The 14,340-nt window shown below is 39.7% G+C and overlaps 1 protein-coding gene across 1 annotated transcript in view; it reads right to left on the reverse strand.

The window, feature by feature from the left end:
• FAM117B (family with sequence similarity 117 member B) overlaps nucleotides 1-8,912 on the reverse strand; it is a 75,871-nt gene extending 66,959 nt beyond the window's left edge. The window contains exon 1 of the mRNA XM_011369133.2: nucleotides 8,091-8,912. Coding sequence (XP_011367435.1) covers nucleotides 8,091-8,697 — 607 coding nt within the window. The 5' untranslated portion in view covers nucleotides 8,698-8,912. The remainder of the gene's footprint in view (nucleotides 1-8,090) is intronic.
• Between the last annotated feature and the right edge of the window lie 5,428 nt (nucleotides 8,913-14,340).

The raw sequence follows: 14,340 nt of genomic DNA on the forward strand, positions 1-14,340 counted from the left end.
AGCATACATACACAATGGGAAAACATAATTAATATGAAATGGTTTGCCCAGAAACTACTAGATAGATCTCAGTAAATCCCAGTAGAGTAGCAAATAAAATAACAACTACGAATTTTTAAGAATAATAAACTGGAAGGGAACATACAAAAAAGAGCCTTTTTATCTTACGAAATTTCCATATTATTATTATATTATTTCCAAAATGTTAAAAAATTGTAGTGCATTATGCCCCAAAAGTCTATGGTCTACTCTGTATGCATACAGAATATAATAACATTTATGAAACCAATTAATAATGACTACATTAACTCAACCACACAAGTAGGTTAAAAATCTCAGTCATCTTCATGCTCTCATTTCCCTCATCCCTCAAATCTAATCAATTAACAGGTCCTATCAATTCTTTGCTTCTCAAATAAGCTCTTTTTCACATTACAACCACCATGGTAAAAATAAGGGTAAATATAAAAGATTTATTTTTAATTGCTTTAAAAGGTAATTAACCATCTAAAGTAAAAATGGTAACAATGAACTGTGGGATTTTTAACAGAGAAGCAAAATATTTGACAAACAATAGCACAAAGGACGGGAGGCAGGAAATGGAGGTACAGTCATGCACTGCATAATATTTTTGTTTACGATGGGCCACATACATGACAGGGCCACATATATGACAACGGTGGTATACTAGTCTACGGGTAGTAGGCTCAACCATCTAAATTTGTGTAAGTGCACTGTATGATGTTTGCACAATGACAAAATCATGTAACGATAAATTTCTCAAAACATTTCCATTGTTAAGCAGCACATGACTATATATTAATATAAGGTTCTAATGTGAAATGTTAGAGAACACATACAAAAGGTCTTCTGAACAGGGCTGCTCTAGCACAACCACTAAAAGCATAATAAAGAAGTATAACTAATAAAGAAAATAAAATGGAATCAAAAAATACTTAATCTAAACGAAGATAGGAAAAAAGAAACAGGATCTTGGAATTCAAATATGAACTCATATCAAGTTCTAAAAATATATTCGATGACAGAAAAATGTACATCTTTGACTAAGAAATTTAATTTCTAAGAATTTATCCTACAGATAAACGCATCTATAAATGCACAAAGAAGTAGAAATAGGAATATCTAACACAGCACCAGTTAACAGCAAAAGATTGGAAATGATCTAAATGCTCAAAAGAAACGTGATGAAATAACATATGGTGCAGAATAAATCTATATGCACTGTCATATGTGCATATAACTCTGGAATAACAAAGAAACTGAGAACTGTATTTCTCTAAGAACAAACTTAAAAGGCAAATGGGGGAAGACTGCTTATTGTATTTTCTTTTACTATTTATAATTTTTATCATGAATATATATTACCTTCATAGAAAGGAAGAAAGGAAATGAAGGAAGGTAGAAAAGGAAGAAGGGAGGAAAAGAAGAAAGAGGAAGGAGAAGAGAAGAAAGGAAGAAAAGACGAAAACGTGCTGGTAGGTAGCCTAAAACATACAATTATAGAATCAGCTTCTTGAGGGGGAGAAGTCAAAAAAGTTTCCAAATTTACTTACAAAAGAATTTTACACTACCTCATAAAGAAAAATGAGTCAATTAAAAATGTCATATTGATTTTTTTTTAAATAAACTATAGGTGATTTCACCTTGACTGAATGCTAGCCTTTATCGGAAAATCAAAGACTTCATATTAAAATAATACTGCAGGAATAAAAAGGTATAATCCACAAGGACAACAGACAGGAAATGAGGCAACAGCAGAAAAGAGGTTTCAACCAAGTTTTGGAAGCAGATGTATAAGTGGTAATTTAGCTGCAGTCTGATTATAAAGCTCAACTTAAGATTTCCTGATCTGCCCTGATACAAGATCTAGACTTCTGTGGAAAGAAAAATATCTTGCTATTCACAGAAAAGCAGTGAATAACTTGCTTCATTTTCAACTTCTTATACAAATAAACAAACTTTTTCTTTTTTAACAAGCATCAAGAACAAGAAAAGAAATATTTCATTTCATTTGAAAATGAAATGTGGATACGTCAAACAAAAACTCACCCAAGTACATCTTTTCCCTTTGAGATAAATTTTATTTTTATTTTTGAAAATACCACTTTATGTATAGGTCTATAAACGAAGTCAAGAAATCAACATATGTGTACAATAATTCTGCTAGACCTACATATTTGAGACAGACCATGTTACTCAAAAATAATTTTTCAAATTCTTATACAAAATTGTGTCTCAGGCTAAATTTTTTTCACATTATCTTTGCTCATGGTTTTATTAGCTTTACGATACAACCTTGTCGATAAATTTTCATATTGTAAAAAAATTACTAACTTTATTTAATCTATTGAGCCTACTTTTAGAAAAATTAAGTCCCATTTGACTTATTCCAATTACTTAATCAAAATGTACTATGGCTGCCTTATGAAGTTTAAAAAAATCTATGCAAAGAAAAGGGATTAATTTCCAGAAAGGTAAGCTAATGTTTTCCCCCAAGAATGAGAAGTGAAAATATACAAAATATAGAATAGGCTTATAATCAGTTGGCCAAATAAACTGATCCACAGAGAAATCAATCTGTACTCAGAAGTGCATTAATTATTACTATATCATTATAGGTCAACTTATTGATCATGAATGCAGGGGTTTCCTGAGAAACAGAAATTATTCCAAGAATTTCTCCGGAGCAAAAAATTTTGGAAAAACTGCTCTAGAGAGATTAACTAGACAAGCTCTGAACTTAAGGACAGAAGATACATCCTCAAATATGATATGTGTAGGACTCTGCTCTGGGGAAACTGGCCCAAGAAAAAAAAAAGAAAAACTACATTTGAGTCTTTTCATCACTATTCTACTGCAAAACCCTTCAGTCTAACAACCTAACCCACACAGAACACCTTATCAGCATTTTTGTGTCTTATTTAGATATTAATATAAAACTGAGGAAAGTTTCCAACACGAAAGACAAAGCTCAAGACAAAGAAAGCTCTGAGGACAACACAAAAGAGCAAAAGAACACTTTGAGGATATTTATACCTTTTATAAATATTTTTAGAAGACACTGTCAATAAATAATAATTTAGTAGACATTGATAAGACAAAGAACAATAACAGAGTAAGGTAAATTCTCTTGAAAAATGAAAATAAAATGACCAAAAGTTAAAAATCAATTGAAAAGATGGAGGATAAAATAACTCTGCTAGAAAGAACAAAAAGAACAGAGATGGACACTAGGACAGAAATAAGAAATGTACAGGTTCAATCCAGGAGGTCGCACATAGCAGGGGTTCCAAAAAGATGAAACAAAGATAACAAGAAAAAGAAATTATACAAGAAAATTCTCCCAAAATGAAGAATCTCTAGAATGAAAAACTCCAAAGAGTAACTAGCACACTGAATGGGGAGAAAAGTGACTATGTCTAGGAGGCAGGAAGTGAGAGTAGAAAGAGATGTGGCAAGGAAACATTTTATTTGATTATATATTTAGTGCTGTTTGACATCTTAAATTACATACAAATACTTTGATAAAAAAATAAAATTTAAAAATAAGACATATATGCCATTTTTCTTCAAGTAGTCTGTAGATAAAGTAGCTGACTTTCTGAACTTCCTTCCCCTCTACTACTGAGTTATGGATCATCTTAACCCACCCTAACTTCCTTCCCATCCTTGGAAAAAGAAGTGTCCCTAGTTTCTGAGATTTCCAGAGTCTACCATGTGCTGCATCTCACTACCTCTCACATTTTCCATGACCTTGCTCCATCTACTATTTCCATCTTCTCTTGAACCTGCCATCTTTCATTCTCCTATAAATCCTTTCCTCAAACCTATAAAACATGCTTAAGTTTTCCCCATCCTATAAATAAATGAACCTTAACTCAAGAATTCATCCTGGTTTGTCACTTTCCTTCCTTTCAGTTACATAAGAGTAATTTATAATCATTACCTCTACTTCCTGACCCACCACTTTAATCTGATTTGTGCCACCAACATGCTACTCAAACTACTCTCTCTCAGATATCAACTGATCAAAATACTAAGTTCAAAAGACTCAGCCTATCTAAATCAAAAGGCATCTCTTCTGACAAAACTTCTATACCCATTCTCTACAGTATTCACTTCTCTGTGACCCGACAGTAGTCATCATATTATATATTTATGTACCTGTCTTATGTGGCTGCTTTGTGAATCTCTGGAGTTCCCTGTTTCTTTTACGTCTTTGTATTGCACAGTTACTAACACACAGAGTAATCAAAGCTTACAGAATTGAACTTAAATATAAATTCTGCTTGGCAAGATGTTGAACTAATAGTAAGGTTCTAGTTTACCTCATCTTCAGCTGTAAAATGCAGACATTACAAACCAAAAGGATTCCCTTGAAGGTGTGAAGTTAGCAGCAATCCTCCAAATGGTAGAGAAACACTTAATTCTTAAAGCTGTGTACTTCACAGAGTACTAAAAAGTAGAAGTCTAAGATGCCACAAATATGAAGTTCTGGTACCCTACTTCCTGATTTATTAGTCCAGAGAAGTCTATCTCTTGCTGCTGCTCTTGCCACTTCCCCTACCCCAATAAACCACCAAATTCATTACAACATAATGCATCCAAAGAGAAAAAATAACATAAACGCAACTGTTATCTACATATCAGCAACACAAAAATAACTTCTATATATACTGTACCAATGCCCTTTCTCTAATGAGTTTTCAAAATATATTCCATCAGTGCTTCTATTAACTGTTTTTTTTAAATTTTAGAGCAGAGTAAAATCACAGTGGAGTGTGGCTTTCAAGGTCTGTGGTAGGGCCTGGAAACCTGCATTTTAAACAAGGACTCTAAGTGATTCTGAGACATGAACCACAGACCACACTCTGAGAAACAGTTCTGGATATTCACAGGCAGTGTTCTCTCCAATTTGAAATTTTATACAACCATGAAAATTAAGCCCACACTGGCAATTTATGCCACTAAAACTAGAAGCAAAACTAAAATGATACACAGTAGCTGACTTTTATACTGAGGTAGTGTGTAAGTATCTTTCAATTTTAAGTATCTTTCAATTTTCTTTCATGTAATCTTTACCAACGCATGAAGTGCATATCATCATTACCTATTATACAGTTGAGAAAGTTAAGGCTCAGAACGTTATTCACTTTCCCTTAACCCACAGCTTCTAAGTGGCAGAACATGGGTATTAAAACCCATACTGTCTACCCAAAGTCCATGCTCCTAACCTCTGTGTTATGCCACCTCTCCATTTATAATATATATATTTGACATTTTACTAAGACAAAGTCAAGTAAAAAGAGAAAAGGTACAAAAACAATGCTCACCTTCTTGACCATTTTATCTACAGTTAACACTTGCCTAGTTACCTTCTCTAAATATATCTCAGTTCCTAATGACAAACTACTCTGCCAAGGAAACGGCAGGCACTAAAGATGAGAAGTTTAAAATATCTGTCTGGAATGGGTGCTTGGATTACTTTATAGTAGTCAAGAGAAGTTTAAAATATCTGTCTGAGATGGGTGCTTGGATTACCTTATAGTAATTAAGAGTAATCATTGGATCAATGAATGATTAGCTCTAATCCTTGGGGAATAAAGCAACTAGGTAGGATCTAGCAGAATAGGGTAGACCCTCTAAGATCCTGAAACGTTCAACTTAGGGACAAAGGTTACGGCATCCAGTTCATCTGATAGACACCCAGAAGCTGGCAGCCTGGTCTAGATGGATCTTGAAATTTGCGTCACATGAGGTTTACAGAACTAATAAAAGGTAGACACTTCCTGTCTACAGACAGTAAGGATTTTGACATTTCATTGAGGCTGCAAATTGACAGTAATCTCCCTTTAATGAAAAAGAAAGTCTAATAATTAAAAAGACTATTTTTTATCTCTTCTCTCCTTCCAATTTTAGTCTGTTGGGGGTGGGGGCAGCAAATGGCCTAGTTTGTGTTATGAAGATTTAAAATGTGAAAACATTTTGTCCCATTCTGCATGGAAAGTTCAGTAGAGTGAAACAAGAATTATATTTCTGGGAAGGAAGCTATCAGACATCTACTTTGGTATAACTTAGTAACAGGCTGCATCCCTTTTCATACCTAGTTGAGAGTGCTGCCCTAGAGGAAAGAGTTTTTATTTTTTCTTGGGCATTTTTTTTTGGGGGGGTGGGGGTAGTTAATGAGAGGAGTTCATTTTATAGTATGAATATTCTATGGAATGACAGACCTGAAGGAAGAGAGCTTTGGGAAACATGAAAAGTAGGCACATGAGGAGCCCAAAATCCAGGGAAATAGAGCCCTTCTAGAGATCAGAAGAGCACCTTCCTCCACTCATTGCCAATAATTCATTTAACCCACCTCTACTCGGGTTGCTGCTCTGCTTTGAGGGTCAAATAGTTGAGAGGGTAGCTAGATTCTACTATCAGAATGGGGTCACCACCTCCTACCTCTATCTCTACTGTCCACTTAAGCAGCTCTCCTTCCCTTCTATTTGCCACACTATACCAGATCCAGAAAGCTGAAGGTAAACTGAAATAATTATGTTCACCAGATATCTCAAAGAGTTGCTTCATAAACTAAGCACATGTAATTTCAGTGTGCTATATAGATATCCCAGGTCCTATCTTACACATCATAAAGCTACCTACTTGATAAAGTGTAAAAACACGGTTTTGGTGTATCACCCAAAGTTCAAGTATCAACTCTTCCACCTGTTACTTAATATCTCTAAAAGCTACTGTGAGAATTAAAATGAAATCTTGGACGCAAATCACGCACCATATAGCAAGAGTAACTGACAGCTACAATTTGAGGGGAAGGGGGTTCTAGTACTTTTAACAAAGTTTTTTAAAAAGCATTCTGCATTTTCAAAAGTAGTAGTTTGGCTCTAGTTAGAAAACAGTACTGATTTTTTTTTCAGGGCCACTTTCTCCCTCAAAAAGTGTCCATCGTCTAAAATCTTCGACACAATAAATAGAAAGATTTATCCTACCTACAGCATTTCTAAATGAACCTTTGAAACCACTTAATCTGTTTATTTGGTTAGGAAGCACTGTACTGTTTCCTGAAATTCCCATTCTGCCTGAAAAATTTTAACAGAAATTCCCCAGACAGGAAAAGACAAAGGTATATGCTGGCCGTATTAACACATAAGCTAAAAACCATCCATTTTCTTTCTTCACTATAGACTAACAAGAAGGTAATCAGGTAAATTTTATCTCTTTCAATGTCCACAATTTGAATTTCTTTTTTGAGTTACTCTTTATGAATGACTCCAGTGAAACCCAACAGCTCAATTCAGGACCATTCCCAAGAAAACACCCAGATATAAACAATTTTTAGGTCTCTAAAATAATAGACAAACCTTGGATTTTGTTTTTTAGAAAAACAAACGAATGGTTTTACATCTTAAACACAAAATCAGTACATCAGAAATATACCCAGATCCTTGGGAAAAGTCCATAAATCTTCCAAAGGAATCTTGCTTAATTTTCTTCTCACTTCTTACTATCCATTCATCAAGTCTTAGGAAATGCTAATACGCTCCCAGCCTCATGTCCCTTCAGAGATCCAAACCTGCTATGCTGACGTATTCCGCCCCCCTAACGTGGAACTGTTTTGTGAAAGAGAAATACTTAGTAGCAGCCATGTGTTATATTAACATTAACTATGTCAGTAAAAGAAAGTGACTATGTCAGTAAAACAAAGTGACAAACCACTCTTAGTCTCACCCCCAAAGGAGGGTAAGCACTAACCAGTGGACGGCTAGAATTCCAGGTTTATCAGTCTATCGGCTCGAGCACAGGGATAGCGAGCGGCTGCATCACCACGGTAGAGACCTGGAGCGAGGCCCGCTGAGGGATGAATGAGGAGGGCGGGGAGCTGCAGACAGGGGGCTGGGAAGGCCCGCGGAAGGCGGGGCTGCGCCATTCGGGCCCCGCCCCCAGCCCCGCCCCTGACCACCCTGGCCCCGCTGCAGCGCCGCAGTACCCCCACAGTAGCAACGCGCGCCCGGGACCCCTTCCCGGCGCCGCCTACCGCTTGCCGCGCGGCCCCCAGCACGTACCTGCTTTGCAAACGGGGGCGCTCGGGCTCCTCCTCTCCGGGGAGCATCGGCTCTGCTCCGGGGACCTCCTCCGGTGCCGGACGCGGGCTGGGGGTGGGGCCGCGCTCACCTCTCCAGTCCACAGGTGGGTGGGCGACGAGCAAGGCGACGATACGGTGCCCAGCAGCGGCGGCGGGGGCTGCGGCCGTGGGGGGCTCCCCCGAACCCCCGGCGCGGCGCCGCGCGTGGGGCTGGTGCCTCGCGTGGACGTCGCGGACGCGCCCGTCTGCGTGGCCACTGTGGGGCTGGTGCGCGCGGCCACACTCCCGCCGCCGCGCGTGGGGCTCGTGCTGCGTGAAGCCGTGCGCGGGCCCCCGCCGCTGCTGCCGCTGCTGCCGCCTGAGGGGCCTGAGGCGCCACCGCAGCAGCCGCCGTTGTTGTTGTTGCCGCCGCCACCGCCGTTGCTCCGCGTGGGGCTGCCATGTTGCTGCTGCTGCTTCAGCTGGAACGGAACCGTCGCCCTCATGGGCTGCAGGCGGCTCCCGGCTCCCCCGGCCGTGGCGACCGCACCGCCCCCGAGGGAGCCGGCCGGCGTGGGGGACCCATTACGCCTCACCCGCTGGGACATGGTCCACCCTCCCCGGTGACTGGGCGAGACGGGGCTTTTTGTTGTTGTAGGGTTGAAGAGGAAGAATTCTCGATGCCGAAGGGAAGGTCCCCGCGACGGGGTGACGAAACCGGAATCCGGGGTGCTGTGTTGTCCGAGCCGCGGCCGGCAGTAACGAGGTGGTGCAGCCGCCGCTGCTGCTTCTCCTCATCAACAATAGTGTCTCCTCCGCTGCCCCCGCCCCCCGCGAACGCCCATTGGTGCAGCGTCAGGCGCGCTCGAGCCGCTCCACCGCGCCCATTGGCTGCAAGCATCCCGGGTCCCGGGCCCCCGGGGCCTTAGAGAGCCTGGGTTTGCTCGGAGACCGTCGGCTCTTTAAAGAGAAAGAGGCCCGCCCCCCACGGTGGGGGGGAAGGCGCGGAGGAAACAGGCCGTGTGTATGTGTAGTGTGTGTGCGCGCGCGCGCGCGTGTGTGTGTGTACACGTGAGCGTACGTGTACGCGCGCGCCTGGCCACGCGCGCCTTTCCCTTCCCACTGGGGGGAGCCCCAGGCTCTGAGGCTCTGGAATATCGCCCAACGGAATGTCCCGAACCTAAGCGGTCCCGGGGACGTCTGAGGTCTTATCATTTCCTTACCTCAGTATTCACTGACAGGGGCCGTGTACGTGCGGCTCTTTCTGGCTTTTTTTCATCCTTTTGTTGTGTCCTAATTCCATCAACGTTTGGGAAGAGCTCAAAGGAGAAGAAATTTAATTAATTTTTCTGGCATTTTACACCTCTCTTTTTTTTTTTTTTTTTTGTTAAGCTCTACAAAGAGCCAAATCTCAGAAAGATTAAAATCGCTTGTTAGAATGCAGTTTTAGAATGTTTTTACGAAGTCCAGTTACCAAAGCTATTACTACTCTCTTGTATCTCAAGTAATCAAGAATTTATTTCAATGAGCCACTTCGCAGTTCCCTGATACCTTAGAAAGATGTCTGCTACCTTACACGTTTGTGAAATGCCACAGTTGAGTGCTCTAGTTTACAAAGAGCCCTATTTGATCCTCACAATCATCATTTGAGAGTACTGGACGAGTCAATATTTTTATCTAGGGGAGGAAACAGGTCTCTATTTGGGCAAGAACCCAGGAAGGCACACTAGTTCTAAAATAACCTATGAGCTCCTCATCTAGACAAAATGGTGGACCCTTACTTCACATAATTACCTCTCAGGCTAAATTGCTGGTCAGTGACATCTTTTCTCTTTAGTACTTTATTAGATGTACGTTCTGGACAGATTTCATCTTGTAAAAAGGTGAGAGTGGAAGGCACAGTATGCTTTGCTTTAGACATGAAATTCTGCTTGGTCCCTGTATATTGTGATGTAAAGCCTTTGAAGACCTAGAGACGGCTATCTGGATGCCAGATCTACCACTTACTCTGTGACCTTTTACAGGTCACTAGCCAGTTTCCTTATATGTAAAATGCAGTTAAACAATGTCATCTCCTTGCGATTATTAATCAAGGATTAAATGAGAATGCAGTATGTAGAAAGGATGCAACAGCTCCAAAGACTCCATGTGATTCACAGGTCCACATCTCTCCTTATTACCTATTCCTCCTCTTTCTCTCACCACAAAGAGAGGGCCCAATCCTGGGAAACTGCCTAGTTAGCTTGTGCTCTGGATAGACCTGACATCACTACCCATCTCCACAATGTGGAGTGATGACAAAAACAGCTTCTTGCCAGATAGGACACACAGGAAACCACCAGCAAGATACATGCAGAGAGCTAAGGCTGGTCTTAAAACAATGGGTAAGAGAGAAGATAAACGTCTAAATAAGGATGCAATTTGTCCTGCACTAAATAGCTCAGTATATATTTTCTGAATTAACCCATGAGAGTTCAGCAGCCCCAATGTCTTAGGCTTCCTGATCAATCACTTTTGATGTTACCAAACTAGGGACCTATTTGTTGGTAGCAAGAGACGTTTAGCTCTTCTGAGCTAAAGTACTGATTTTAGGACAGAAGTTCATTAGATCAAAGAGTTAAAATGTCTTTGGCTGAACCATGAATTCACCTTTTGCTTCTAGTCATGTTTCCTATAGAGACTCAAACTCCACAGCTCCAGAAAATGCCTCTTTTTTTTATCTTATTGAACAACTTATCTCACTTCATCAGTTTAGGTCTTAACTTTAAACATAGGAGAGCACGTCCATCAACTGAAGCAGGTATTAGCCATTTCAGCCACCTTTGTACTAAAGGATATTTGTGATGACTTGTAAATAAAACTTTGGAGATATAAAATCATCAAAGAATACTAAAAAAAAAATAATAATACTTAGATACCTTAGAACTCTTTGGTCTGGTTTTAAGATTTAATGGCAATGCATAAAAGCATCATTCACTTGACTTTATTATCTGTCACTGAAGATTCAAAACAGTCTACATCAAAGTGATGGACTACTGGTCTTCATTTTGCTAGTTTATCTATGGAGAGAGTCTTTGCATTTCGAGGATTAACAAGATAAACATATCTCCCTCTAGTTTAATCCTGTTCTTAGGATATAATTAAGATTATCCATTTTCTCTCCAAAGTTGAAAAGTGACTGTATGAAGTTGAGGAAGCAACATATTTGAATTGGTTTTTCTCTTTAAACTCCAGAAGACAAAACTGATAGGTGGGTTTTAAGAAAAAGTTTATCTTTTTGGAGTTCTTTTTTCCCATAGGTTTAGTAGAATGAGCCATATTCTTTTACAAATCTCTAAAATATTATTGAATGGAATATTATACAGCCACCAAAATGATAATTTTGAGGTCATAAATTCCTTTCACCTGAAAATGGAAAAAATTTGTGCATCCATTGTAGCTGCAACAATACAAAAATGTCTGCGCATTATAATTAGATGCTGGAGGATAAAATATTGATATGAAAATAAAATAGTTATTTTTAAAGAGGGATTTGGGGAGGTATTGTTTTTCCCAAGAAATGTTAATATACGACTTCCTAATAAAAGAGGAGAATTGTCAGAACTTAAGTTGCAAAGTGTTGTCATCTATTTAAAATCTGCTGCTTCACTGAGACTTGTCAGACCATTTTTTCTAAGCCTTCCTTAGCAGTGTTGCTCTTACCTCTCTGACTATTCGTTGGTCACTTTTGCTGGCTCCTTCTCAGTCTGACCCAAGGCTTTCACTGCACTCATTCCCTAGCTCTGTGTGTTTAAGGAACCAAGGGAAGACCGTAGGCAGATAGCTTCATTTGTGCACTGAATTCCACTGACCATCACACTGCCATCTATTCCACTACCCTCTTGGCATCTCTCCTTTATATCTTGCATGTGCCTCAAACCTTGTTCACAACCGAATTCATCTTCCCACCACTCAGCCAACAACTGGCTCTTCTTCCAGTTTTTCATTATTTCAATAAATGGTTCTATCTACTCAGTGGTCTAAATTTAAACCTGGAAGTCATCTTGTCTCTCCTGCTCCCTTTTGTCAAGTTCAATGACTCACTTATCTTAACTACTCTAGCTTCTAAATCTGTTGTGAATCCACCACTGTTCTCTAAACTCACCATCTCTTCTAGCCATGCCTCTAACTTCTCTGGCCTGTGCTCTTACGCTTACCTAGCCAGTCTCCTTAAATCATTTCTACTCCAGTTCTCCAAGCACCCCACTTCCCCAGGTTTCCAATTTCTCACCTGTAATCCACTCCCCACACATCTATCGTGATCTTTTAAAAACAGAAACTTAATAATCTCACTCTACTGGCTGAAGCTTTCCATTTCTCTTAGGATGAGGCTCCCAATCCTGAGGTTTACCACACATTCCATAGGCCTACCTGTTTTCCCCTCTAGGCTCCAGCCATATTGTTCTTCTTTGATTTCCCCCAAATACTCCATACTCTCATCCTGAGGCCTTCCCATTTGTTATTTTCTTTGGCTCGAACACTCTTCACTTTTGTCTCTTGGCCAACTCAAGCAGTTTTTGGATCACAAAGGCCATTTAAATTAGCTTCTTCGGGTTTAGAGTAACACCATACATCCTGGTTGTCATTATAACAATTATCTGTTTATTCTTCAAGTAAAGCTCTATAAGAATTTGTTTGTTTACTGAACAAATATTCGTTGTCTGCCTTCTATGTACAAAGCAATTTGTAAGACATTGACTCTATAGCAATGAACAAACCCACAAGCTCCTTGTCTTCTTGGACTTACATCTGCTGGGAAGACAATGAACAAAACAGGCACGTGTAGATGCACACATAACCACACACATGAATAAATTACCAATTGCAAAGTTCTCTAAAGGAAGCCATAGAGTGCCATAAAGAGAACAACAAGATATAGCTAAGCCGGATGGAAAGGGCTTTCTGAAAAAGTGACATTTAAGATGAGACCTGAAAGATAAGAATGTGCCATCCATGGAACAAGCGTTCCAAACGGGGAATAGCTGTGTAGAGACTAAGAAAGGAAAAAGCTCTGTGTGTTTAAGGAAGCAAAGGAAGACCAATGTCAGCAAAGGGAAGAGTAGTTCAGAGATGAGATCAGAGAGGTAAGTAGAGGCTAGATGATGTAGAGAACTTGTAGGCCCTGGTAAAGGATTCAGATTTTATTTATTCTGAGCGCAATGGTGTATTTTGAATAAAGCTGAGTCCACTCGTTGCCTGTATCAGCATAAAGTCTCATTTAAAAGAAACAACAGCTATCAAAACTAAAAATGAAGAGCGATGTAATATTTACTGAAGTCTATGAAAAGCACAAAAGAGAAATGTCCATGCATGAGTCTCAGTAAACACGATTTAAAAAATCTTGATCTAAGTTCCACTCAGCACAGCACAGCAACAGTATCCAACCTCTCTTCTCTCTAATGTTACCAACAAACAAACAAACAAATAACAACAACAACAACAACAGAAACTGGGTCAGACCTGGACTTGGCTCTTCTTTCTTTGGCCTCATTCTCTAACCTTCAAGAATCCATTCTTGCTCTATCTTTTCGGACCTCACCATTTCTGCATCTCTTCCAATTTATCCTGATTAGCACAATAGAAGCCCTAGAGCCTAAGGGTAGAATCTTCCCAAAAAGATGTGTGAATGAAAGAATGTTTATGGTTTCAGTTTTGTTTATGTTTGTGTGTGTGTGTGTTATCACTACTGGTTGCTGTTGCTTTCACACTGGGAATCCACTCTGGCCACTGTGTGGAGAATGGCTTGCAGGGGGGCAAGAAGAAGCAAGGAAAACAATGAGGTGCCTATTATTTCAAAGAAGTGTGAGCAAGGGGGATTGCAGAGAGGCAAACAGTGGATAGATTGAAGATCTACCTTCTAGGTAGAACTAATAATGTCTTGCAGGAGCTAGGGTGAAGAAGAATATTTGTCAGTGAAGTCCCCCAGATCACTGGCCTGAACACCTTTGGTGGATGGTGGTCTGTTTATAGAGATGGGGAACAGCCTTCGGATGAAAATCATTCTAGATTTGGCTATATTATATTTGAGTTTATTATGAATTTTTTAAAAGGAGTCATCAAAAATGTAGCTGTATATATAAGACAAGTTCAGAGAGGTCAGGCCAGGAGGTATAATTTGGAAATTTTCAGCATATAGATGTTATTTGCAGCTGTGTGAGCAAATAAATGAGACCACCTAAGGATTTACCACTGCTTCTCAGCCTTAGCACAGT

This window comes from Pteropus vampyrus, unplaced genomic scaffold, assembly GCF_000151845.1.
Source record: "Pteropus vampyrus isolate Shadow unplaced genomic scaffold, Pvam_2.0 Scaffold146, whole genome shotgun sequence".
In the NCBI taxonomy this organism is placed as follows: domain Eukaryota; kingdom Metazoa; phylum Chordata; class Mammalia; order Chiroptera; family Pteropodidae; genus Pteropus; species Pteropus vampyrus.